The 27,775-nt window shown below is 54.7% G+C and overlaps 1 protein-coding gene across 1 annotated transcript in view; it reads left to right on the forward strand.

Annotated features, from left to right (window-relative positions):
* Positions 1-8,170: 8,170 nt before the first annotated feature.
* Ppp2r2c (protein phosphatase 2 regulatory subunit Bgamma) overlaps positions 8,171-27,775 on the forward strand; it is a 98,808-nt gene continuing 79,203 nt past the window's right edge. The window contains exon 1 of the mRNA XM_076863820.2: positions 8,171-8,400. Coding sequence (XP_076719935.1) covers positions 8,331-8,400 — 70 coding nt within the window. The 5' untranslated portion in view covers positions 8,171-8,330. The remainder of the gene's footprint in view (positions 8,401-27,775) is intronic.

Below are 27,775 nucleotides of genomic sequence, written 5' to 3' on the forward strand. Positions count from 1 at the left end.
GGGCTAAATCTCTAAATAGACGTTCTTAGGGTCGGGACCCGGAATGTCCTTCAAAGGCTCCTGTGTTGAAGGCTTGAACCCCAATGCAGCAATGTTCAGAGGTAAGGCTTTTGGGAAGCAATTGGATCATGAGGGCTGGAAACTAATCAGTGTATTAGTCCACGGATGATCTATATTTGAATGAACCCCTGGGAGGTGGTGGAAACCAAAGGAGGTGGGGCCTAGTTGAAGGGAGTGGGTCCTTGGGGACTGTATCTTGTCCCCAGTTCCTTCTTCTCTATCTCCCTCACTCACACACAAACACGCATCTGCGAGTGCCTGCACACATGTGCACACCACACACACACACACACACACACACACACACACTGACACACACACACACACACTGTTCCCTGCTACATGCTCCCTGCCTTGAAGTTCTGCCTCAGTACAAGCCCACAGTGATGGGGCCAGCCAACCATGAACTGAAATCTCTGAAACCATAACCTAAAGTAAATCTTTCCTCTTTTCAGTTGATTTTCTCAGGTATTTTGTCACAGTGATGAAAAGCTAACTAATAGGTCTTCACGTATTAATATAAAGGAAGGTCATTCTGAAGGACCACCTTTATAACTCAGGCGGGAGAGAAGTACTGCTCAAACAAAAGGAAAAACATTTAAAAGACAACACTAACAAATTTCACTGCATAAAAATTAGTGCCTTCTGTAGGACAAGAGTCCTGTACATAACATTAAGAAAAAAGCAACAAATGAGAAGAGAATATTTTCATCAATACAAGCAGATGAGAACAGGGAGTACCTTTGCATAAAAAGCTCCAGGAAGCCAGTAAGAAGAAAGCCAAGCAGGGGCTGGGGTTGTGGCTCAGTGGCAGAGCGCTTGCCTAGCATGTGCAAGGCCCTGGATTCGATCCTTAGTGCCACATAAAAATAAATAAAATAAAGGTATTGTGAACAACTACAACTAAAAAATATTTAAAAAGAAGAAGAAGAAGAGGAAGAGGAAGAATAGGAAGAAGAAGAGTAAGAAGAAGAGGAGGAGGAGAAAGAGAGCCAAACAACCTAATGGGAAAATGGGCAAAGGGAAAGAACAGGCAATTCACAGAAGAGGAAATTCATGCGGCAGCTTTGGAAAGACTCCTGACCAATGTGGAATTGCAAATGAAGCAATCATCAACTTCACATGAATTTGCATCTGCTCCAGGTCTTAGTGAGAATGCTGTAGGAGTACAAGTGGTTTCTCAATTTGAAAAGAAAGTTAGAAGTTGAATTTACATATCCACTAGTAGGCATGACCCATCACATGTATGCACCATACTCCACATTACACAAGTGATAGATATTCTGGGTATATGTAAGGGGTAGCACCCACTCCGGATCCCAGGGACTTGCCTTTGGGGTTGGGGAGCTAGGTGAAAGGACACCACTGCATGCTGTGTGAAATCCTGAAAGTCTGGAAACAACCTAAATATCCTTCAAGGTAGGTGGAGCAGGGTGGAGAAATTCTAAGTCCGCCATAGCCCCTGGCGTGCTGCTGAATGTCCAACAGCCCGCTGTTCAGGGAGAAAGCCTTCATTTGCCAGTTTCTGGGATGTCAATTCTCCACCTGTCCATCCTGTGACATCACTGACCACAGAGCTGGGAGAAGATGCACAGGGTGAGTCTGTGGGAAGGTGCTGGTAGCAAGTGGCAGTGCACCATTGATTGCTTTCTCCCAGCAGCCAAGATCGATGAAGAGTCCAGGTAGAGCCGAAGAAAATAATGCTTAGGGTGGAAAAGAAGCAATTTTCAATGTGGGACGATCAATATGATAATGTTTATATAAATTCAAAAATTACACAAAGTGGTAAAACGCACATTGTTAAAGAATGGAACGGGAACGGGCGGAAACGCCAGCCTGGGGACGCTGTTTGCCTTTGGAAAGAGAAAGGGGAGAGCAGAATGAAGGAGGGGTGCCAGGAAGCGCCCGCCTTCCCGCTCTCTCTTTTTCTCTGGTTTTGTTTCTTAAGTGTCAAGAGCTGAAGCAAATATGTGGGACTGGGAAGCTGGTTTATGTTGGATCAATATTCAAAAGGTGGGGATTGTCGTCAGGCATGACTTTGCGTATTTAAAATACATCATTAAAACAAACAGAATTAAAATAAAACTGAAGAGAAAACTAACGTGGAAGGCCCTGGAAGGACACGCTCCAAGGGGTTTGGCAACTGCGTTTGGACTCAGGATCTTCACTTTCCATCTTCCTTATGTCTGGATGTGCCTGGGCCGGGGTGGCACTCCCTGGGCCTTGGGAGGGCTGGGCTAGGCCGTAGCTCTAGGCCCTTCCATGTGGACGTCACCTCCCTTTGCTGGGTCGTGGCCTGTTTGTGAGACATCCCCATCCACAGGCCTGGTGACCTAGGCTTCGGTGAGTGGGTGGGATTGTGGCCATCCTGGCACAGGAGGGAAGAGCCACCGGGCGCTCTGTCAGCCTAGAGGTGGGACAGACAGTCACGATGCTGGAGTGAGCTGACACCACCTTGAAGCTCGGCCCCAGGATCTGAGAGGTCACAGAGGGGGACAGTGGCAGAGAGTAGCTAGGTTGTACTGACTGTGTGGACTGACCCAATAAGCTCTGGATTCACTCAGACCTGGGCAAACCTCTGTGCTGCCACATAGGAGCTGTGTGACTCAGGAAAATGACTCAGCATCTTTTTTTTTTTTCATTTGTAAAATGGGAACTATGGTAGAGTGTCTTATGGTGCAAACTAATTGCAGCTCTTTCCTGGAGAAAGATTGTCCCCTTGTGCTCCCCTGAGACCACGAAGCCCTGTGACCTGGGTATCTGTCCTTCCTGAACTGATGTATGGTGTTATGTGACCTGCTTGGACCAGTGATGCCATAGGAGTGAGCTCATGATCCCAGGTCTTTCTTTTACCTCTGCATGAGTCCAGTGTCCAAATGTGGGGCTGCTCCATCACCTTGGGTCCTGGAACAAAGATGGAAATGATGAGAACTGTAACCAACTCATGAGGAGTGTGTGACATGCATGAGAAATAAGCCTGTAAGTCACTGCATTACTGCAGTATGACTTGGTCCATGGTGGCTGAGTGGCATTTCTCATGTTCTGATAGAGGGTGCAATAACACATGTGAAATGCTTACAGGGGCAAAGCAGTGGGGATAGGCGAGGGTGTGCTGCAGTAATAAGCAGCCTGCATGTCTTAGTGACTAACACAGCACATTCTTTTTCTTGCTTACCCCAATGTGTAATAGTTCTTCGGAGTCCTTTAAAGAAGTAAAGGAAGGAAGGGAGAAGAGAGTGGGGAGGGGAGGAAGGAGGGTCCGGCAAGCCTCTCACAGAGAAGCTCTCACCCAGAGAGATACTCTCCCCTCACTTGCCTCAAGCTTCACTGCCCAACACTAGTCTCATGACCACAACTAATTTAAGAGGGGACAGGAAGTGCAAATCTACCCCAGGCACAGAAGAAAGCGAGGAGCAGGAGAACAGAGGGAAGGTAGACAAGATGGCATTCTAGGCAGGGAGTGGCTGGTGCGAATGTGCCCCCTGGAGGAGTCTGCCTTGCTCGGGAAGCTGTGGTCTCGGGAAGGCCCCAGGGTGCACACAGGGATGGCTGGAGACACAGTCGGGCACTTACTGGGAAGACCCTTGCATTCAGAAATAGCATGTGGGAGACGGGAGCCCCTGGGTCCTGGTGTGGCCATGTGGCTGGATGGAGGAGGGCTTGGGAACTCTGTCTGAGACCAGGAGAGGGCAGGCTGGGAAGGCGTGGGCAGAGGAGCTGGCAGGGGTTCACCCTCCGTGGGAGAAGGAGCAGGCCAGTAGGTGTCAGTATGGCCGCTGGTGGCTGGGCTGTGCCCACAAGCCAAGGCAGTAGCTCCCTGAGGCTGGGGTGGGCCAACAGGGACTCTCTAATGTCACTCTAAGGAGACTGCTTGCCCTCTGCAACCAAAGTTAGATGTCTGTAGGCCGTCGAGTGGCAGTGCTGGCACGTGTGCATGGGAATGCTGACGCGTGGGAACTTTCCGGCTTCCAAACTGAAGGTAACTGCAGCGCCCTGAGCAAAGGGCACGTTGCAGCATTCCACGGTGAACAGTACACAGCAATGCAGAAGACTAGCTCATAACCAGGGTGTACGCAGATCGCCAAGCGAGGACCCAGAGAGAGAACGTCAAGCAAGACACCAGGCGAGCGGCATTCGTGCCCTGGAGTCGGTGGCAGGAAATCTCCAAAGCAGCAAAGCCGCAGTGGGTGATGTGTGGGTGGCCTCAGCCAGGGCTGCTGTAACACAGATGCCACCGCTGATGGCTTAAACAGGAGGAGGACCCTTCACCCCTCTGGAGGCCGTGTGGCTCCCATGACTCGGAGCTGGTGGTCTTCTTGCTGTGTCCCCACTTGACCGAAAGGGACAGGGTGCAAGTTCTCTGTGTTCTTGTGGGGACTGAGCTGTCACTAGAGTGCCACCCTCATGACCTAATCACCTCCACTGTTCCCCTCCTAAAACCTAGCTCTCGAGGGACAAGATTTAATCATGACTTTTGGAGTGGGAGTGAGGGGGCAGAAGGAGCCTCGTAGGTTGGCTGTGCTTCCCTCCTGCCGTGGGCAGCCACAGGGGCTCCCCGAGGGTCCGGGGGCCCAGTGTTCAACTGTGCAACGGGCCACCTTGCAAGACACCACGGACAAGCTCTCTCACAGCTCTGGAGGCCAGGATGTGCTCCGGCCACTCTGTCCCCCAGGGAGGCTCTCTCCCCAGGAGCCCAGTGACCTTCCAGAGGAAGCAGGTGAGCCTTCTTGTCTTTTTTTTAACAAAGGCAGTGATCCCGCCATGAAGCCCCCTGTGACCTTGTCTGACCCTAATCACCTCCGAGGCATTGGGGGGTGGGCTGTATGTTCCCTATGTCACTTAAAACATCCTGGGGAAACAGGGGCACGAGACTTGGGTCCATCAGGAGGAGCAGCAGCTCCGGGGAGAAGCGAGTGGGACTGCCCACCAGCGGCAGCCAAGAGAGGGGCTACAGTGTCCCCTGGCTCCAGGAAGTCTTTCTCTGCCCCACGGGACCAGCTTCTCTTTGGGAAGGAGAGGAGGATGGTGGTCAGAAGGCAGCAGGAGGGGCTGAGGCAGTGAGAGGGTGGGGAGGAGGCGGTGGCCCATGTGGACATGTCCTTCAGCCTGAGGTTGTGAGCCGGGGAGGCAGGTGCTGGCACTGGGAGGGACCCAGGCTAGGCCTGTTACTGTGGCAGAGACCCGAGCAGGCTCAGCCCTGGGCGGTAAGAGTCTCTGGAGGTTTGCTGCCAAATATTTCCTTACACAGCTGTCCCGCCCCTCCCTTCTCAAAGGACCTCTCCAGGCCACGTGTCTCCACAGCAGCTCCTTCCTCCTCTTCTCCATCCACCATGGCCTCCCCAGGACATGCTCACCTCTTCAGGACATTGCCCATCTCATGCCACGGGAGGCCTGCCCCGTGGGAGCAGGGGGTCCTCTCTGCCTGCCCCTTTAACCTGTGCCAGGCCATGCATGCACAGAGCAGGTGCTCAGCAGACACACTGTGAATGAGTGCAAGGCAGGGGACTCTGCAGGGGGGGTGCAGGATCTGGAGCTGAGGTTCCAGCCAGGAGGGACAGAGACGTGTGCAGACGCAGAGGAGGAAGCAGTGCCTTCTGTGACTGAGTGGGTGCCGGTAGCCAGGAGGCAGAGGGAGGGCCTTGGCTCTGATTGGGGGAGGGTGCTGCAGAAGAATGGGGAGACAGCTTGGAGAAATCTGAGAGATTCAGAGGGACTTCCTGGGGACTGATGCTGATCCTTGGGGTCCAGCAAGTCTGGAGATCACCAACTCAGGGGTCCCAGGCATGGCTCAGAGCTGATGGACTGAGGCACTGGTGGGCCTCAGTGTCAGTGTGGTTCAGGGCATCCCTGCAGGTGAGGCTCATGCTAGCATGGGATGGGTGCTTTGGCAGAAGTGACAGATGGGAAAGGTGGGTGTGGAGATCTCTCCAAGACAGAGAGGAAGGATAAAGGACATGTAGGAGGCTGGGGCTCGGCATGACCACAGTCTAGCACCAATGAGGTCAGGTTCCTGCTAAGCATGAACCAGTCATGCCAACCTTCTGAGGCACCTCCTTGTGCCTCTCACGTCCCTTTTGCAGATGAGGTTGTGCCAGCCCCAGCTCCCTTGTTGTTAGGACTTGAATGTAGTCTGTCTGTCTTCCAGTGTCTGAGGCTGCAGTCATTTTTCTGTCCTGAGCTGGAGGGGTGAGGAGGACATGGACAGAGAATGGGTACTGGTTCAGGATGTGCAGTGTGGGACATCTGAGCAGACCAGGTGTGAGAGACAGAGAATGTCCCCATTCATGTGGACATCAGTCACCTTCCTGTGGGGCAGAGTGATGTGGAACCAGCACATGTGGAGGGTCCCTGCATTTAATCTGCACCCCTCTGCTCCAGGGAGAGAGTGGTAGCTTGCTGTGCAGTGAAAAAGCCCAGGCTAGGACAGGCAGGGCATTGGTCCTGGGCCGCTCAGCAAGAAGGTGCTGGCAGAGCCCCCAGGCCTCTGATGTGTCCAAGCCTTTCCTTTACACCTGCAGGGTGTTAGGTTGGGCACTTTGACCTCTGGGCATTTTGAGGAATGAAAGCCCAGTTTCAGCTGTGAAAGCCCCCTCCTGTTCCCCACCAGGATGCCTCAGGCAGCATCTCTGTTTCCCATAAGCCTGCCCTCCATACCCAGCACCTTTGGACCCTCCTGTCTCTACCACATTTTAGTGAGGTTTCTGGAATTCCAAAACTCGGCTGAGAGAAGCAGAGAGCATTGCATAATTGCACAACTGGGCAAGACCAGTCCCGCTTAACCACCTGGAGCCTGTGCCCCCAAATCTTGGACCCCAGGGCCTCTCAGCCTTGGTGACCACATGGAATCTGTCCCCCCATGGCACACTGCAGCTTGTCTCTCCCCTCTTTCCAAGGAGGTCTTGCCGAACACCCAAGCAGGCCTATGAGGCCACTGTACCCCATGCATCACGCACAGAGTGAGCCTGGAAGAGATGGCAGCTTGAGAAAAGAGGAGGGCCTGGTCCAGTGTACTGGAAGAGGGGGAGGGAAGGAGTTAGAAGGGAGGGGAAAGGTGGGGTGGAGGAAGAGGGGAGGGAAGGAAGGGAGGGAGGGAGGAGGTAAGCTCCTCACTCCTACTGCAGGGAGATGGGTGAAGGAAGGTGCATTCTCCAGCCTGTTTCTGGAGCGCCCCCAGCGCTGGTGTCCACAGCTGGATCTCACTTGTAGGTATACAGGGGTGAGCAGGAGGAGAGATCAGGGCTCAGCCTGGGGGAGGTAAACTCACCCTGGGCAGAATCATCCAGAGTTTCACCTTGCAAATGCTGGCCTGCCTCCCCTAGCTTCCTCACAAAGAGCCAGGGTGCTCTTGGAAGGGCCCCCAGAACTTGCCGGATCCACTCGCTCTTCTACTAACCAAGGGACTTGTCGTGCTCCCCACTACCACCCCCTCAGGACTCCCATTCTACAGGTGCCCCCTTCAGCTGCGCCCCACCCCCTCCCAGTCCTTCTATTGCCTTCTGCCCAGCGAAGCTGCCCACCTCCTCCGCTCTTCTAGTCCCCCTATCCGTTGGCCGTCTCTTCCCCAATTGGAGCACCTGGCACCCAAGGGACCCTCCTCCCACAGCTCAGCCGACCAGCACCCCCGCCCCCACCCAGGCTGGCAGTCTCCTCCTTCCATCCCTCCTCCGTGGCGCACCCAGCCACCAAAGGTGCCCACCGCGAGGACTCGAGCACCGCGGCCCCACCGCTGCCCGGGCGCCCGCTGCACCTGCAGGGTGGCTGGGTGCACGGCGGGCGGCGGTCGGCGCGGCCGCAGGGGCGGAGGAGCGGGCGGCGCGAGGGAGGGGCCTGCGACAGCAGCGGCGGCGGCGGCCGCCCCAGCCCGCGCAGCCCGGCTCGGCCCCGGCTCGGTCGGCGCAGCGCAGCGCAGCGCCGCGCGCGTCCCCTCGCCGCCGCCGCCGCAGCCAGGCGCACCGGCACCAAGCCACCGCCGCCGCCACCGGCGCACGGACGCAGCGCGCACAGGCCGGCCGGGATGCGCGCCCGGGCCCCGGCCCGCCCGAACCCGCGGCCGCCGCCCGCCCGCCGCGCTCTCGCCTGACCGCGGCGCCCGCCCCGGCCACCCCTCCCGGTCCCGGCCGCCCGCGGCCGAGATGCCCGCCCTCCGGGGCCCCGGCGGCCCGCGCCCCTGCTAGGCTGCGGCGGTATGGCCCGCGCGCCCGGCGCGACCTCTGCGGATTGCATCGGTGTGCGGCGGCGGGGCATGCCCAGGGCACCGGGCACGGCCTTCAATGGGCGAGGACACGGACACGCGGAAAATTAACCACAGCTTCCTGCGGGACCACAGCTATGTGACTGAAGGTAACGTACGTGTTGTCTGAGACCCCCTCCGGCCGGCCGCGGCGTGGGGATGCCGTCGCACCGAATGCCCTCCGAAGGTTTGGACCGCGCGCTGTGTGTCGTGTCCCCCGACCCCACCCCACCCCACCCCACCTTCACCCCACCTCACCCTGACCCGGGCCTGGAGGGAGGGAACCCGAGGGCACCGGCCCCCGCTGCCCAGTGCCGGGAGAGGCCAGCGCCCTCCTCCGCGCCGCCCTCCGGGAGGCAGCTTTACCCCCTGGCCAGGTAGCATCCTGATCGGCCGTGGCCATCATTTTTTTTTTTTATTTAAAGGCCATGCCTGCGGTTAAGGTGATGCGAAAATCCCGGGGAAATGTAATGGCTTAAAACCCCATGTTTGCCATTTCAGCCCGACCCAAAGCCCTTAGAATCTTCTAGGCTGCCCACTCCTTGGAGACGGAGAGCGGCCCAGGGGAAAACTCCATTGCCAGACCCTTCGGAGAAGCTCGCCTGCCGCGGGCCTCTCCCTGCCCCCAGAGCCAGGGTCCTTTCCTGGGAGAGAGGCGCAGATGTGGTCTCGAGTTTTATTCCTGGGGAGTTATATTGAGACAGGAGTAGCGGGCCCAGACCTTCAGGATTCCCACCACCCAAGTGGCATAGGTTACCCCAGACAGGCCCTGCATTTAAACCCCCTACGTTGGCCCTACAGCCCAACCCCCACACCAGGCTGGTGGAACCCAGAGGGTCAGCGCCCCTCTTACATGGCAGTAACTTCCGGGGTCCCTCTGCTCTGCCTTGCCCAGAGAACGGTGGGACAGCTCCAGTGCGCAGCCAGGGGACAGCGGAGTGAACCCCTGGTGGAGGATAGGGAGACCTGGCCGTGGAGTAGCAGTGGGCTGCGCCCGCGGGGACCCTGGTGCCGGAGACCTTCCCGAGTGTAGGGCGGTGCATCTCCCCCGGGGGCTGCTGGGCAGGCTGCAGAAGTGCTCGTGTGTTTTTAGCAAGAGGCTTCTTAATGGGCTCCCGGGGGAAGGGCCCTGGGCACTTCGTCCCGCGGGACTGGTGCGCACGGTGCGGAAGCCGGGGAACCTGTGTGGGCCCTGCGCGATGACTAGCCTCCGGCCGGTGTCTAATGTCTCCTCCGCCGGAAATGAGGCCGAGAGGGAGCGGAGCCCTGCGGGGACTCGGCAGCCGAGGACGGCCAGGCGGGCTCGGCGTCCTGACCCCGGGGGCGGAGGCTGAGTGTGCAACCTGGGCGGACGGACCGCTGCTGAGGGTGGCGTTCCCCGCTCGGAGAGGAGAAGCGCTGAGTCATGCTTCGCCGCTGGGTGGGTGTGGGGAAAGCAGGCAGGGCTGCCGCGCTGGGCAGCGCTGTCAGGCCGGCCTCCGGGAGGCCCCGGGGAGCCGAACGCGGCCCTTTGTCGCTTGCCTGGGTGAGGTGGAGCCAGGATCCGCTGTGTGCTGGGGTGCGCTTTCCGCTCACAGCCTGAGGAGCGGCAGAGGGTTGCTGGCAGGTGCCCGAGTGGCCTGGCTCTAGAGCAAGGGGATCTGGCTCCGTCTGGCTCCCTGGAGGAAGCCTCTGTTTTCTCATCTTCATATTGGGGACGATGGGACGGGAGGCAGGATTGTGCTGTGATTAAACATAAACTGCACGCCCCAGCTTATAGGACATTTTCAGCATGAATTCCTTGGCATCCCCCTGGCTTCTCTCTCTGATGACTCCACCGGATCTCAGCTGTAGGAGCTGCAGTCATGCTTTTGAGTCCCTTTTCCTTTATTTACATGACTCCTGAGCCCCTGTGTATGCAGTCACTGCCTTAGGACCACCCCCTGACCCCCATAGACTCCCTTGTGCAGGCTGTATTCTAGCAGGGAGCCCTGTGACCTTGAGGGGAGTTCTTCCCACCTCAGGTCAGTTTCCCCACCTGTAAAATGAGAGTGCAGAAGACCACCCTGCCTATGAGGCCCAGGTGAGAGGGGAGGAAGGAGGCACCTTGGAACCCTAAATTGTCAACGGCAAAGTGTGGTCTGCACCTACTTTGTGCTAGGGCCTCCCACAAGGTCTCACATAACCCTCATCTCACTTTTTCGATGAGGACACTGAGGTTTGGCTTAGTCCACGGCTCAGACAGAATGTCAGGATATATAGTGCCCAGGGCTGAGGTGCCAGGGCCTTGCAGGGGCCAGATCAGATTCCTGCCATCCACAAGAAGAAACAGTAACAGCGACTGAGAGAAAATTAGATGAGAATTGTGACCTCCTTAGAGGAAACTGGACTTTCATGTTGTGGAATCCTGACTGCATTTGGTAGAGCGTGGATTTGTCAGCCTTCAGACCTGTGTTGGAATTCTGCTTCTGATGCCTCACCTCCTGTGCTGCCTTGGTCAAGTTGCTTTGCTTTTTCACTTTATAAAGAGAGAAATAAAATGATCTCTGTCACCAACTAGATTATTGAGGTGACTATGCTAATGTAGAAAGTGCCTACTGTAGTGTTTAGCTTATCAGAATCATTTAATGAATGGCACCAGAATTTCATAACCAGTAGTGGATGCTGAGACTCAGTTTGCAAAAGACCAGGTGTGGGGGGGCTGGGGCTGTGGCTCAGCGGTAGAGCCCTCGCCTAGGTTCAATCCTCAGCATCACATAAAAATAAATAAATAAAATAAAAGTAAATAAAATAAAAAGACCAGGTGTGCACATTCCTGTTCCACCCGGTGTCTCGGTCCTTCAGGACTCCCCGCTGCGCGGGTTACTTCCTGCTCCTTCACATGCCAATTTCTTTTGACCTCACAGTATTTGCTCTGGCAGTTCCTCTACCTGGAGGCCTACCTCCTGCGTTTCTCCTGACTATCTCCCACTCATCCTTTGAGTCCCAAGTTCAATGTCATCTTTGCCAGTGGGAGTCCTGCCTGGGTTCCTAAGCCTTGGGAAATCCTAAATACCTTAAGAAGAGTTTATGTCTTGTTAGTCATTCACACCTCAGTGTGAATTGGACCGCGTGGGGTTTTTTGTTTCTGTGCTTACTCACACTCTGTGTGAGTGTAGGACCCGGAGAACTGGGGGGCATGAGGGCCAGCAGTGAAGTGGAAGCACTGAGGACATTGGAGAGACCTGAGCCCTAGGGACAGGGGACCCAGGGATAGGAGGATGCTGGGACAATCTCTTTCAGATGTTTCTCAAAAGCTGAATATTTCCAGAAAGGGCCCTTCCTGGCTGTGCTCTCTCTTGCTGCAGAACCCAATACTCAGCCTCCGAGTGAGTTCCCTGGGTGTTTCTAGGCTAGACTGAAAGGGTTTGGATGTGCCAAGCCCTCCCACCCTTCCTTCTCTGGGCACCAGGTGCCAGGCAAGTCCTCCTCTGGGCCTGGCTGTGGTCAGGCAGCATGGTTCCCACACAAGAGCTCAGCTAGGGCATCACGGGTGGATCCTGGCGAGTCTGGGTCACTTTGAGGAGGAGCAGCGACTCCCATGTGCCCAGAAGGTAAAGCAAGTCAGGAGCATGGTGTTTGGCTGGGACCACGGTCAGTGTCCCCTCCCTGGAGCATCTCAGCCATCGACCCCTTGCAGACACCTGCTGCTCACACCTGAGGAAGGGCCGTGCCTCTGTCTTCTTAACCTCACTCAGGGGTGTCTGTTTCACGGTTATCCTGGGTTAGCAGGGAGGAAATGAAGGGGGCTCCGGTGAGCAAGGGCCGCCGGCCTGCCCTAACCCAGCTCGTGGGCAGTTCCACTGTGGGCACTTGTCCTGGGCTGTTCCCTAGAGGCCATGGTTTCCCGTCCACCCTCAGCCACACTGGAGAGGGTGCTGCTTGTGAGAGATGAGGTCAGTGGGGTTTCACCTTTGTGGTCATGTCACAGCCGACTCCCCAGCATGCTGTCTCTGCCTCTGGGCAGCACACATGCTGTTCCTGCCAAGAGGCCGCGGCCATGTCTGGGTCTGACGGGTCTAAGGGTGGGCAGTCTCATCCCCTGGGCAGTGACTGTTCCAGAGGGGATGTGGGGTAGTTCTGGAGGCTGAGTGGGAAGGAAAGGGGGCTGCGGAAGCCAGTCCCTCTGTGGGGTGAGCACATCAAATCCCTGTGGTTGCTGGCAGCTCTGTTGGCACCTGGTGGGGAGCAGTCTTAAGATGGCATTTTCAATGGCCAAGTGGAGAGTGACAGAGAACCCAGGACCATGGTGACATCCAGGCCTGATGTCCACCTCACCTCTGGGCATCCAGTTGCATGAGCTGTACATTTCCTGTTCCACACTTTGAGTCAAGTCTCCCTTCTTGCAGCCAATAGCACCCGACTCACGTAACCCTGACTTGGTATCAGGAGAGCCAGGAGGCTTAGCTCGCAGGCAGGACTCTACATAAAGCCAGGGTTCGGTTCTCTTCCTGTTTAGGAGTCCTTTTGTCCCTTACTGCACTCAAGTCAAGGTTGCCAAGTTCGGTTTTCCCCTTCCGGGTCCTATTGTGGTGACTGATGTGTGACCACAAGACCTGATTTTGGCGACCTGGGTCTGGTGGAGTCTGGCTCTGAGCTGTGGTCTCTGGCTAGCCACAGTCTCTCCGAGTTTCAGTTTCTTCTTGGTTGTTGCCTATCTTTGCAAATGAAGGACCTGCCACTGTTTGGAGTTTTCACATCTCTCTGATCTCCCTGGCCCATAGCCCCCTGCGTTAAATGGCTGGGTATACCAAGCATGCCCAGCCCAGGGCTCATAGCGCAGGCTGCCCTCATAAGCGCTATACATAAATGACAGTGTCCAGGCTAGTCCTCAGAACTGTCATCAAGTGGGCTGGCCCAAATCCTACCCCAACCGGTGGGAAACAGGCTAGGCAGGGAGGGAATTAGTTGGTGCTGGACCTACAGCCTAGGGGGCCATCAGGGAGAGCCATGCTTTAACGTTTCAAAATCCACATATGGACTGGCTGATTCTGCCCTCCTTCTTTGGGTCCTTCCCTACTGTCGGCTGAGTGGGGTAGAGTGTTGCTCGACGGCAGGTATCAAGGAGCCAATACAACAGTTATTTCTCAGAGGACTTGCCTCTGCTCTGGAAAGAACAATGCGCATGTGCAAAATACTAATTGTGCCTCTCAGTGATTTCACGTTCTGGGTATATGCTCTAGCATTTAAATCGAAATTGCATGACAAGATGATGGGCAATAAAAATCATTCTAAAATATAAACTTTTACTTTCTCTTAATTTCGATTGACTTAAGCTGGAAATAAATAACATCCTGACAGATATGGAAGAGATGAAAAAACTGTATTTTAGACCAGTCAGTGAGGTCTTTTTGGCAGCAGGATCCCGCATTTTCTCTTTTCCAGGGCCCCACTCATGACACCCTTGTGCCTCTTTGCTGAAACTCGGAAGAGGTGGGGTCCCTTGCCACGCCCCTTGCCTTGGCCACGCCCTTCACCTTGGCTTTTGTGATTGGTGAAAACAGTGAGAGCCTGTTATCCATTGGGTTGCTTTTCTCTCCTGGGCGGGGTCGGTTTTGGAGGTTCCCGCCCCCTGGGCCCCGCCCCCTGTTTCTCCATCCCAAAGGCCGCTGGTCCTTTAACTTGGGAGTCTAGACTTAAATGTGCTATCCATGCAGGGTCCCTGGGTCATGTTTTTCATCCATATTTGTGCGTATTAGCGTATTATATATTCTCAAGTCCTAGGAGAGGTGGTAACTGTGACCTCAGCCCCGCCCCAGTGCAGGTTGGACCCTCATTTTTTGGTTGTGTACTATTGCTGTATAGATGTGCTGTAGTTCAATGTTCACTCCTTATTGTTGGATGTTTAGGTTGCTTTTTGTCCTTTTACAGAATTTCCTGCTCTATCCCTTTCCCTAACTTTGGAATGGTGTTTTTCAGAGCAAGTCCTATAAGTGTAATTTTATGTAAACATCACAAACATTTTTAATGTTTGATACAGACTGACAAATTATTCTCCAGAAAGTTTCTGTGTTTTGCTGCAAGCTGAGCAGCATTAGAGAGTCTAATTTGTTTGACCTTTGCAAATTTCATAGATGAAAAAGATTTGCTTTAATCTATGTCTGAATACCAATGAGGCTTTTTGTTCAACACACATTTACGGACTTCCCTTATGTTCCAGGGTCATGTTACATGCGAGATGCACCAAGTTGACGAGCTAGGCCGTGACCTTCACTCAGTCATTCAACAAGTATCAATGGAGTGCCCACTCTCTGCAAGGCACAGAAGAGACCATGTTGCTGGATTGGGGAGAGAGGGGTGGGGGGAGATGAGAGCTGCAGCTCCAAGGTTCGTCAGCGTCTAGGGGACCAATAATGAGACATTGGAACAGGGACAGAGTCTGAGTGGCTGAAGAGCAGGAAGAGAAGCAGGAGGGCTGTGGAGTCCTTCTTTCCAGGGGACTCCTTTCCAGGGGACTGGGGCATCAGTGATGGGTCAGGCCGATCTGATGCGGTAGGAGGACTCTGTAGCCCCATAGTACCCCAGCGAGCCCTGCAAAGATAGAACTCGCTGGTCAGCCCTCAGGAATGATGGCCCCTGTGGACTTAGGATTAAATGATGATAACAGAAACATGACAGCCATTATTATGAGCAACCATTTATTGAATACATAGTCTGTGCCAGGCATGATGTGTGAACCATCTTATTGGATACTCACAACACCCCATTATATCTGAGGTGTGGGTACTTACCTAGTCTCACATGGTTTGTAAAATGACAGAGCTGGGTCATCTGCCTGTGGAACCTGCAGTCCTTACCCCACACTGAGTAGCTGGGACAACAGGACAGGGGCAAGTGGCCTGCTCAGTTCTGATTATGCACTGTGTTTAGAGGGTTTGAGGATTTGAACCCAGTCTGCCTGGCTTGGTCTCTGGGCTCATGGGAAGAGTTCCCCTCCAGCGCACAGGTGTGTGGTGGTGGGCCGTGGGTGGTGGTCTACAGGAGACAGGTGGTTCAGGGGCTGGAGGGTACGTGGCAGTCCCCGGGTTTAAAGTGATGGTGTTAGGATACAGCCTTCTAGTGCCTTCCAGGCAGTTGGAACAGCCTGGTGGAGTGCCTGATGCTTACCCTGACAGCGTCTGAACTCCTTCCTGTCCTGTTTCCAGGAGCCAGTTGCCTGCCATGCAGTCCCAGGGAGCAGGGCACAGGGGGCCGCTGTGCTGCCCAGGAGCCTTGCACAGTGGGGGCCATTGTCTTCTAGATCCCGGCCTAAATGACCCATTGATGCAGAACAAAGGCTGTCCACAGGCTCTGGGTGGGGAGTGTGGGCTGCCGCAAGCAGGGCCCGGATCTCCAACTGCAGGCCTGAAGGACCCTGGGGTCAGCCTGGCTTCCCAGTTCCCGGATAGTCCCTGTGGATACCCTAGGCTGCGGCTGCTGGAAGCTGGGGCTTGGGCTCGGCTTCGGCACAGCTGTGTTCTTCTGGCAGCTTCTTCAGCCTCTGAGCCGGTTTCCTCTTCTCCTAAGCAGAGAGAATGGCCAACTGCCTAGGCTTTTAGCCAGGATTAAATGAAATAATGTACACACTACACTGAAATTGGAAGAAAAGGGAGCTACTTTTATTATTAACTTTTGAATTAAAAAAAATCCAAAAAATGTTTCACGAAACCTTTCACATATGTAAAAGTAGAGAAAAATAATACTCTAAATTGCTTTTAACGCTGCTGCTATCAAGATTTTTCTGTACTTCCTGCATTTGGCTGGAGAATTTTTAAGCAAATGTAAGCCGGGTGTCATTACCTCACGACACCAGGCATTCCTGAACATGAGGCCCTTCTCTTTTCTTACGCAGCCAAACCCCATTCACTCACCTAACAGAATGAGTGGGTGCTGACTCCTCGTTACCTAGACTCCGGTCCGTTGTACCAATGCCCCTGCTTGTCTCAACAGCCCTCTTACTGTTGGCTGTTCTGACCCAGGATCTGGCCCTGCCCTGTCTGTGGTTCTTCTTCCTCTTGAGTTTTTTCTGGTGGAGACCCATCAATTCTCGGTCCCATTTTCAGACCACTGACTCCCAGGTGACATTCTTCATTATGTTCTGAGGAGGACAGTGCCACCTCCACTGCCCTGACCCAGGCCCCAAGGGTCTTGGAGGCTGATGGTGACTGCTTCCCTCCTGGGGAACAGGCCTGGGGCAGCCCCCCTCCCCCTGGACCCCTCCCTGCTCCGCTGGGCTACACCTGGTTGGGGTGGGGGAGGCCCACCTTCCTCTCAGTGTGGCAGCTTGTGTTGGTGAGATGACCCGTGGATGAGCCTGGGGCTGACACACCAGAGGCAGGTTGTCTTTCTCCCGAGCTGAGGATGTGGCAGGGAGACCTGGAGCCCCTGCCAGCCGCTCCCGCTCATGCTTGGCTGGGAGACCCGGGGGCTGGACTGGCCTGCATGTGCCCTGGAGCTTCCCCAGAGGAGAGGCGGCTGCAGAGGACAGTTTGTTCCAGCTGCTGGTGAACACCTGCTGTGAGGAAACCCAGGAGTTGGTGGCTTGATAGCAGCGAAGTCTTTACCATCCACCGCGGCTGGTCCCAGTTGGTGGGCAGACTTGTCCACAGAGTGGCCGGGGGCCCTTCCACCTGTCAGCTCCCCTGCCCTCTCTGTTCCTTGGGAGAGAGTGGAGAAGGTGCCCTCCCTTCTTAGACACTTTGGCCCTGAAGAGCCTCCTGGGGCCTCCCTCCAATTCCATTGGCTAGAGCTAGTCACATCGCCTGCCCAGCTGCAAGGGAAGCTGGGAAATGCTGTCCCTGGCTGGGCTCCCAGGGACAGCTCTACAGATGGAACAGATGATCCTTGTGGACAGCTAGTCACATGACCCAGCAGAACAAACTATCACTTTTTGGTCTAAAAGAATCCTGCTGAGAATCTTGCAGGGAAGACACCCTTATTCAACCCCTGACCCTCTAGTGTCCCCTTGTACAGGGACCAGAGTGGAGAGTTGCTATGGGGTTCAGGGACGCCTTCCTGGGAGAGGTGATGAGGATGTGAATCCTGAAAGCCAATGAGTTGAGCCCAGGCAGGTCAGGTAGGAAAGGAGTAGTGGGAATTGGTCTCAGGGGGTCAAGGCGGGCACCTCTGGAGAGGGCGTCCTTCCTGGGGACCCAGTGAGCCTGTGAAGCCTTGAGGGTGTGTGAGGGAGGGGTGCTCAGAGGAGGAGAGGAGGGGAGCAGGGAGGGAGGAAGCACTGTAAGGAATTTGGATTTCATCCTGTCGACGTCGTGGAACACACAGGACATTCTCTCCACCTCATTGAAAGTAGTGTAATTTGTACTGACTTATTGTTTTACCACAAAAAAGAATAAATGCACTCATTGTAGGAAGTCCAGAAAATATATATAGAGAGAAAAGGTGAAAAAGAAAATCCTACCACTGAAAATATTTGGCTTATTTTTATTTGCCTAGGTGCACACAGCCTATCTACCTGCTATCTATCCATTTCTACATTGACTCCTTCACAAAAATATTGTTTAGACATCTACTGTGTGCTCATCCTATCTTGCACTCCTTTAAAATTTCCCTTAACAACATTTATGGATAGTTTCCAGGTTATAAAATGCAGAGCCCCTTGTCCTAGGCTGCTCGCTGTCTTTAAAAAGTACCAGAGAACAGAGGCCTCAAACAGCAGAGATTTATTAGCTCACAATTCCAGACACTGAGAATCCAAGATCAAGGTGTTGGCAAGGTTGGTTCCTCCTGAGACCTCTCTCCTTGGCTTGCAGATGGCGTCTTCTCCCTGGGTCCTCATGGTCTTCCTTCTGTGTCTGTGTCCTTCTAAGGACACCAGCTATGTTGGATTAGGTCCCACTCAGGCGAGCATATTTTATATTAATGGCCTGATTAAAGCCCATATCTTCAAATATGGGCACATTCTGAGGTCCTGCGGGTTAGGGCTTCAACAAATGAATTCGAGGGACCCATCATCACTGTGGAGTGCACCTCAAGGCATTTAAGTCACTTCCACGTTGGTGGATTGAGGAAGTGTCTGTCTGCTCGGGGTCACAGTTGGTCTGTGAAGGGCGTCTTTGACTGTACATCTTTGGCTCTCTCCCCAGGAAGTGGAATTGCTGCTCCTAAAGGTTTGTTTTTTTAGAGGATCCTCATCTGACACCAGCTTCTTCTGATGCCCCAAGCCGGCAGTATCTGAACCTTTCCCCAGAACCTTGCTGGATTCAGATTTGCCCATAAAGCAGTAAAATAAGCTGCATTCTTTTCTTATTTATTTATTTATTTTCATGTGAATTTAAAAATTTGTATATGACAGCAGAAAGCATTACAATTCTTATTACACATATAGAGCACGATTTTTCATATCTCTGCTTGTATACACAGTATATTCACACCAATTCATGTCTTCATACATGTACTTTGGATAATAATGATCATCATATTCCACCATCATTAATAATCCCATGCCTCCTCCCTTCCCTTCCAACCCCTCTGTCCTATCTAGAGTTCGTCTATTCCTCCCATGCTCCCCCTCCCTGACCCACTATGAATGAGCCTCCTTGTACAAAGAACATTTGGCATTTGTTTTTTTGGGATTCGCCAACTTTACTTAGCATTACCTTCTCTAACTCCATCCATTTACCTGCAAATGCTATGATTTTATTCTCTTTTATTGCTGAGTAATATTCCATTGGGTATATATAGCACATTTTTTAAATCCATTCATCTATTGAAGGGCATCTAGGTTGGTTCCATAGTTTAGTTATTGTGAATTGTGCTGCTATAAACATTGATGTGGCTGTCCCTGTAGTATGCTGTTTTTAAGTCCTTTGGGTATAGACCGAGGAGAGGGATAGCTGAGTCAAATAGTGGTTCCATTCCCAATTTTCTAAGAAATCTCCATACTGCTTTCCATATTGGCTGCACCATTTTACAGTCCTACCAGCAATGTATGAGTGTGCCTTTTCCCCCACATCCTCGCCAACACTTATTGTTGTTCATATGCATAATAGCTGCCATTTTGACTGGAGTGAGATGAAATCTTAGAGTGGTTTTAATTTGAATTTCTCTAATTGCTAGTGATGATGAATATTTTTTTTCATGTATTTGTTGATTGATTGAACATCATCTTCTGAGAAGTGTTTCTTCAGGTCCTTGGGTTCTTCTCTCTCCCTCCACTACTGGGAATCAAACCCAGAGCCTCACACACACTAGGCAGGCACTCCGCAACTGAGCTCCACCCCAACCCTTTTTATTTTATTTTATTACTTTAAGACGGTGCTAAGTTGCTCAAACCTGTGATCCTCCTGCCTCAGACTCTCGAGTTTCTGGGATTCTCGCGAAGCTGTGTGCTGGCACTCCCGGCAAGCTGTGTGCTTCTGAATCACCTTTCAGTGAGGTTCAGCTGCCTCACTTACGCTTGTTGGCCATGGTATTCATTTGGTTGTGAGTTTTGCACTTTCTTTGCTTGTTTTTCTATATCCTTGGTCATCTCTGTCACAGAGGTGGCCCCTTGGTTTCTTGTCCACCTCTGGTGGTGTTTAATTTTATGTGATCAGATGTCAGTTTCACCTCTGTGGTTCAAAACTCTGCTGTCTGCTGAGAATGGATCTGTGCATTCCTTAGTCATGAGAAGAACCGCTGGAATATGGCGGAGGTGACACCGTGTGACTTTGGAGGTCGGGCCACTAACAGGCAAACACAGGACCAGGCCTTACTCTTTGGGGGACACTTGGTCTTGGAAGCCAGCCACCACATTGTGAGGAAGCCCAAACAGTTTGTGGAGAGCTGTCAGCCAACAGGCAGTGCCACCCTGCTAGCCAAGGCCATCTTAAAGATGGATCCTGTAGAAGTGCCCCTGCAAACCTAGCCAGATGGCAGATTCATGAACAAAACAGTAAGTGGTTTCTTCTGGGAGTCATTTTATTCAAGGTGCTGTTACACAGCAATAGATACCTAACCTCAGGCCTTCCCCACGTTGAACCCCCAGACCTGCCTCTGGCTCCTGCTGGGGCCGGTGTTGTCCCTACCAAGTCAGCAGACATCGTGTCTGCTTGGTCCTGACATTTCCTCCATACCCAGCTCAGCCTGACATCCAGCAGATGCCCAGTGAATGGCTGGATGACCAAGTGAGCCAACAGATGACACCTCTTCACATCCAATCTCAGAGCAATGCAGGTGGGGTTTCACCAAGTGTCCTGCCTTTCCCTGGCCAAACTCTCCGAGGGCAGCCTCCAGGATGTGTTGACATTGGTTGCCGTGGTCAGTTGGGTAATGCTGACCCCAGCAGCACCTCTGGGATTTCACTTAGCAAGGCAGGCGGCGGGGTCACGGCAGAGAGCACCACCCCTGCTGCTTGCTCCGCAGCCCCCACGTCACCAAGGAAATAACAGATGCACGTTGTGATACGTGAGCAGATCACTTCTGTGACCAAGGGTCTCGACAGGTGTTCATTCATTCACAGGCAACAAACATGTAGCTGTGTTGCTTCCTTGTCTCCCTGCAATGGACGGAAGACTTGTGTCCCCTACAGTTCATGTTGAAACCTTGACCCCGCTGTGAGGGTGCATGTGGAGTGGGGGGGCCTTTGGGACGTGATTATGTTGTAAGGGTGGAGCCCTGGTGAGCGGGATTAATGCCCCAAAGAGCTCTTCTCTCCCTTGCCACATGAGGATACAGTGGAAAAGACACCGACTGTAACCAGAAGGCAGTTGTCACCAGACAGGGACTCTGCCTTGCCTTGACCTTGGACTTCGGCCTCCAGACCTGTGAGAAATGAGCATGTTTTTTACAAGTCACCCCAACTATGGTGTTTTGTTATAGCAGCACAGATGGACTAAGACATTCCCACTGATAAACACATGCCTTTTTACAAATGTGGACAATTGAGAGGAGGAATTGGCCAATGAGGATGACATTCAGCAAAGACAGGAAGTGATAATGCTGGGGTGGGGCTTGTAGCTCAGGGGTAGAGCGCTAGCCTGGCATGTATGAGGGTCCTGGGTGGATTCCTGGCATTGCAAAAAATAAAACAAAATAAACCCACAAGGAACATCAAAGTGATAATTCTGGAAGAGGACTCGTAACTGAATGTAAGTGGAAGTCCAGAAGAAGTCACTGCTCCTGGGGACGCCGAAGTTTCTGTCCTTCTTGAGGCTCATCTGCAGCCAGAGGAACTGTAAGACGAGGGACTAGCCCTCGAATGTGAGGAGAGTGGTTGTGCCCCGGAGGCAGTGGCCAGGAAAACACACTGTGTTCAAGGACCTCTGGAAGATGTGGCCTGATGTCCAAAGCACAGGGGACGCAGTTTTGGACACTGATCAAACTTAGCGGCACCCGGAGGCACAGGGAGGGCCTTCTCCGCCTGCCTGGAGTCTTGTAAAGGCAGAAGCACTCGGTCTCTCCCTCTCCCCGGCATTTTGAATTGCAGTGTCCTGAATAAACACCATTGCTCGTTTTTAATTTCCCTGTGCATTTATAACAGTCGGTAAGAGGGTTTTTAATGTCTTGAAAAAACGTTTTAGAGGACGCAGGACGACTGTAAATTTCTTCATTGATTGTTGACATGGCTTGGAGCTGTTCCGGCTGCGTTGCAGGTGACTTTTACTGTCCTACACTTCCAGCCGGAGGACAAACCGCTTGCCCTCTGTTTTAGTCAGCTTTTTTTTGTTGCTGTGACCAAAAGACATGACAAGAACAGCACATAGGAGGGAAAGTTACTAGTCATGTTCCCGAGGTTCAGTCCTTGGTCAGCGGAGGCCTGAGCCGAGGCCGTGGTGGTGGAAGGGCGTGGTGGAGGGAAACCTCAGGACACAGCAACAGGAAGCAGAGAGAACTCTGCTCACCCGGGACATAAACCCCAGAGTTCACGTCCCCAGTGATCCACCTCCTCCAGCCACACCCCACCTGCCCAGCACCACCCATTAATCCATGAGTGGATTAATCCACTGTGAGGCTACACCCCCACAGTCCCCACCTCTGAAAAGCCCTGCGTTGTCTCATACAGGAGCTCTTGGAGGACACCCCACGTCCAGACAAGGCCAGCAGTGTTCGCTGCTGTGGACGTCGCCTGTGGGTGCAGGAGGCTGCAGTGATGCCCAGACCCAGGAGGCTGCGGTCTCTCCGTACTGAGGCCGCAGCTCAGAGCGTCACATAATCAAGTCCCTTGCTGTGGACATGGTTAGGTGGCCCACGATCGCTGTGGGGGGCTCAGCTGCCCCAACTCTGGTCAGTGTATAGACCTGGGCCCGGCCTGTCGGCTTTGGAACAGCCCCTCGTGGACAGAACTGATGGAGGCAGAGGCCGAGTCACAGTGGTCCCTGCGAAAGGCGCTAAAACAACCGTGCATATTTATACAGCCCCGAAGAGCAGTAAGACCCTTCACTAAAGCTTTGGTGAACACGTAATTCATCCTGTGTCCCAGGTCATCGAACTCGGGGAGCTAAGTTGGATGTCTGTTAAGGTGCTCCTTGTGAGAAGATTTTAGTCACATTTCTCTATTTTATGTCAGTACAGGAATGCCTGACAATGCAGAAGGGTAGCATCCTGATTTCATTGTCCCAGAAACATTGCTCACATTTTGTAACTGCCCCCAGATTGTAATATAAATAGTTTTGTATCATTTTAAACATCTGACACACCATCAACGATTTTCTGGCTGTGTAGTATTCCACCACACAGAGATGATTACTCATTCGGTGGTCACTTAGGGAACCATGCATCAGCTAGTGTTGTGTGTGGCAGGGGTGAGGATGGGGTGCAGGAAGGAGGATGGGGTGCAGCCCACTCCCTAGACCCTCTGTGACTGACCGTGGTCCTAACGCAGTATGATGAGCAGGGGTGCTGTGGCCCCATCCAGCCTGGAGCAGGTCAGAGACACTAAAACTGTGACAGTGGCTGAGGAGCAGCCAGTGCTGCCCAGCCATTGGGGAGCAGGGAGCAGGGAGCAGGGTGTCCCCAGCAAGAAGGACCTCATGAGCAGGCTCAGAGGAAGGTCAGCGGGTGGTTCTTGTCCACCTGCAGGTCTCGGAGATCCCAGGTGGCATGGTGCAGTCAGTCCAGGCAGAGAAAGAAGAGGAGACTGAGAGTGACCAGAAGTCCTGGGAACTTGGAGAGGGGCCATGAGGGACAGGAGGGTGTGTGGGCACTTGTAGCAGAGGCTGGGAGACCCCAGTGAGGCACCTGGAGCTGCGGGGAAAGGAGGCAGAGTGGGGCTGCTGGGCTGGGGGCGCCAGGGGAAGGCGGGCTGAGCCTCCTGTCGAGGTCTTGATCAACAGGGCAGCGTGGCCTGCAGGGGCAGACGCCGGGGGTGGGGCGGGGAGGACAGGGAGGGCTTCTCCCCTTCTGTAGGACTCCCGTGTCCCTGGCTTCTGGCTTCTGGAGAGCAGACTAAGACGGATGGCATCCTCGTGGAGGTCCGTTTGCCTGGCCCCCTCCCCTCCAGTCCTCCTCTCCAGGGTGCCGCGTCTTGGTGAAAGGGTAGGAGCGTTTTCATGGGGCTTGAATACCGACTTGAATATAGTGTTGTCTTCTACGCCGAAATTCAAATATCCAAAAATTTCTGGGCAGTTTTTAAGAGTAAGTCCACTTGCAGGTGGTGTGACTGGGACCCCCTGTAGGTCACAGCCGTCCGTCTCTCTCTTGCTGAAACGACGGATGGACGTCAGCACCGGCACTGGGGGCTTGGCTTTGTGGTCACCTCTTGATGGGGGCCTGACGGGGTGGGGCTGTGCCCCTCTGGGGCTGCATCGTCATGTGAACTGCCTCTAGGTGGGACACGGGTATTTTGTCTTCATGGTAAACTGATAGCAATGAGGTGGTGACAGGAGAAGTCGCCTCTTGAGGCCACTGTGTAAGGACGTGTCCATGATCTTAGTAACTTTCTGCCCACTGTGGGAGGTGGTGGGACGACTCCACCACACCAGGAAACAGCCTCAGAGAGACCGAGCCACATGCCCCTGTCACACGAAGAGTGCTGGGTGACAAATGACCCTGGACCCGAGGGACACAGAACCCTGGGTTCTGTGGGCCTGGCTTGGGCAGGGCTCGGCCGGCCAAGTCTTCCACTGCTGAGTGACTGCGGAGCTCCTGGGAGCTGGTCCCTGGTGCAGGTTTCCCAGTGCATTGCCTGTGTGTGGGGGGTGGCTGGAAGGCAGGGCTCCCTCTCAGCATGGTGGTCTTGGACAGGTGGACTCAGGTGGAGGCCAAATATCCCGGGGGTTCAGGTAGAAGCCACATGACAGGACCCCGAACCAGGCTGGGCTCTGTGTGACCTTGGGGCTGCCACCCTTCTGCTGAGCTCCATACTCCTGTCCTCTGACTCAGTGAAGGAGCACAGGTGCCTCCCTCCTGCTGTCCCTGGGCCCAAAATAGCAGAATCACCCAGATGTTCGCTCATTAAAAGAGACGGAAGGAGGTGAGCAAAGGCGTTCCCTGGTATAGGTGAGACGCCAGGCTGCCTCCTCCCTCCCTGTGCTCCAGGGGCGTCGCACACGGAGGGGCGCGGGCTGGGCTGGACTGGGCTGGGCTGGTCTGGGCTGCCTCTGTCCTCGCCTGTGGCCACACCCTGTCAGGCTTGGAGGTGCCCGCAGCAGGGCACAGTGGCCGAGGAGGTGCCCCTTGGCAGGCCCCTGTGTGGGGCGGAGGCTGAGAGGCAGAGGTGAGCAGGCAGGTTTTCTCTTGGAGAGTTGGGTGCGGCTCGATGCCAGGAGGATGCTCCGACCTCCCCACCGGCTCCTTGGCTCAGCCTCGAGCAGCAGTTTCATGGGAAAGTGTTCCAGTCCCTGTGGCGAAGGTCCTTGCCGGGCAGGGGGGCGTTCTCCACTCCCCCACACCTGGCTGGGCGGAGCGGGCGCACTGGGCACCGCCTGTTAGGTGGACCAGGCTGAGGTCTCCCTGAGCTGGCAGGAGGCGGGCTGGGCAGTGCCCCTTCCTCCATGGAAGCTGTCCGCAGCTTATACCTCTGCAGGGGGCGGGCACAGAGAGGGACTCGGGCCACCCCAGGACTCACCTTTGTCAGGGGTCACTGCCAATGTGCAAGTGGCCCACTATGGCCCCTCCCGGCGGCTCGATGTCTTCAGCTCTAAATCAAGCGTGTCCTCTCGGGTCTCTTCAAGGGTGGACAGAAATAGCACGTTAGGCGCTGATGCTCGGAAGGAGGCCAGCACACATCCGTCCTGTGCCCGGCTGCGGTACCAGGGCCAAGGGGCCTCTCTGCTTCCGCCCATGCTCTCCAGCATGGCGGGGAAGGTGTCTGACCCACTCCCATCCCCACCTCGCCCTTTAACCAGACCAGAATGTCCTGCCACATGGCCACGAGGACTGGAGCCAGGAAGAGGGTCAGGGGCTGGCAAAATGGCCCTGGGCTGTGGGCTGCCCAGCCTGCAGCCTCCTGCAGTGCCTCAGAGTTCTGAGGAGGGGCTTGTGCTGGGCCAAGAGAGCTGGACCTCTGGGGGGGCTCTGGACCAGGAGGTCAGGCAGGACAGAGCAGGTCCAGGACCCACATGGACTTCATGCTGAGGACTCAGGACTCACTTTGCTTCCGGGCTTGGGCACCATGGGCTAAAGCAGGAGCCTGGGGTCTTCCCTGGGCTCCAGGCATATCTTGTTGATTGCCATTCTGGGACCTCTTTGGGCCACACTGTGTATTTGGGCACAGTGGGAATGGCAGGTGAAAAATGGAGGTAGTCCCTGAAAACCTGGGGTTGGCATTGCTGCACAGACACCTCTAGGGACGCGTGCCAGGCAGGGTCCTCTCTGTGCCTCAGTTTCCTTTTCTTGTGAACTGGGAACTCTTTCCTGGGGGCCACAGAGGCTGGCATGTCCTCTGGGAGGGAGGATGCCCTCCCTGGCAAGGAGAGCAGCAGGTAGCTCAGGCCAGGCCCCAGGCAGGTCCAGAGCTGTGGGAAAGCCATCCCAGAGGGCCCGGAATGGACAAGCGTGTCAGAGCCGGTCCTTGGGAACTGGGACAAGAGGACAATGGAGCTGATGGCCTCTCTGGTTCCAAGTAGGGAATGCAAAGTCATCCTGAGGGGACACAAGCGCTAGGCCAGCTGGAGGGGCTGCATCCAGTTGTCTGTTCTCAGCAATATTTGGCCAGCACAGTACCTGGTCCTCGGCCTCCTGTCCAGGCCGTGGGCCCCGCTCTCCAGCCCTCCCACCCCGCCTGCCTTGCTCAGGCCCCTACGGAACAAACAGCCATGAGAGGTACAGTGACGCGTGGGTTTGGTGGAGGTTGTGAGCACAGGGAACAGGGTGTGGGGGGTGGGGGAGGTGGCTCTGGATCTGGGACTGTGGTCCCTCTGGTGCGGGTGCCTTTGCTTCTCAGAAGCCAGGAACAAGGGCCCCACTGAGCCTTCCATCTGCCGACCGCAGGTCTCACTCCCCTTCCCTCCAGGAGGTTTCCAACTTGGACAGCAATCAGCCAACCCATCCTGGTCGCTCAGAGGACTGAGGCTGGGGGCGGGGGGCTCCTTGCTGCAGTGCACAGAGTGCAGGGGAAGCCACCCATGTTTCCTTTGTCCTCCTCCTTTCTGGCCACCGACCTGGGGAGACAGAGTTAATTATGCTTTGTCTTTGTAAATAGGCAGCTATAAAAACCTATCAGCAGCTCAGCACCTTCTCCATAAAACAGGCTTGGCTGGATTTATCACCAGAGGCCCTTCTCCAGGGCTGCAGAGGCTGAGGAGGAGGCCCGCTCCACCCACCCTGGCCCACTGTGTGCTCCCTGGGGTTGCCTCTGGGAAAGGTGGAGTTGTTGGGGGCCAGATGTTTAGGAATGGTCTGGAGCAGTGGCAAAAGCTGCTGCTGGGAGGCTGGCCTGGGCAGGAGGGGAGGGCCCCGAGTGTGGGGGAGCAGGCGCAGGGGGCTGGTGGGGACTCTGCACACCCATCCATCCTGTGGGCAGTGTGTTGAGCATACGCTGGGTCAGAGCATTTCGGGGTGGGGAATGTGGCTGTGGACATTATTGACAGGTCTCTGACCCAAGGAATCCTTGCGATAGACCATATGGGCAAGTGACCGGAGCTGGGACACTGCGGAGAGGAGCCTAGGGCCCAGCTGCCCAGAGGAGGCATCTCACCAATGTGGGTTAGGAGGGAGAATGGAGCTCTTTCAGCACAGACCTCAGGGCCTGCTGGGTGCTGGCAGTAAGATTAGAGTTGGGGACCCTGGTGGGTGTGGGGCCAATGAGGCAGAGGGCTCTTGGTGGGCCAGGAGCCCTGCAGTATGGAGGGAGGGCTGCCAGGGGCTCGCCCTGCTGAGGTTTGACCCGTTGCAAGACCCTCCTGTCAGGGCTGGGAGTTTTACCCAGGTCTGTAGACACCTAGCCCAGCCCTCCAACAGTCTGCCTGGGCCTCCAGCTCCACAGGGCTTTGGGTGGCTGGCCTGGCACTGTGTCTGGTCACTCGTGGCCTTTGCTGGCCCTTCCCCAACCCTTCCTTCATCCTTCACCTGGCTGCCCGAGGGTGGGAATCCCTTGGTGACACCCTGTGT

This window comes from Callospermophilus lateralis, chromosome 8 (assembly GCF_048772815.1).
Source record: "Callospermophilus lateralis isolate mCalLat2 chromosome 8, mCalLat2.hap1, whole genome shotgun sequence".
In the NCBI taxonomy this organism is placed as follows: Eukaryota; Metazoa; Chordata; class Mammalia; order Rodentia; family Sciuridae; genus Callospermophilus; species Callospermophilus lateralis.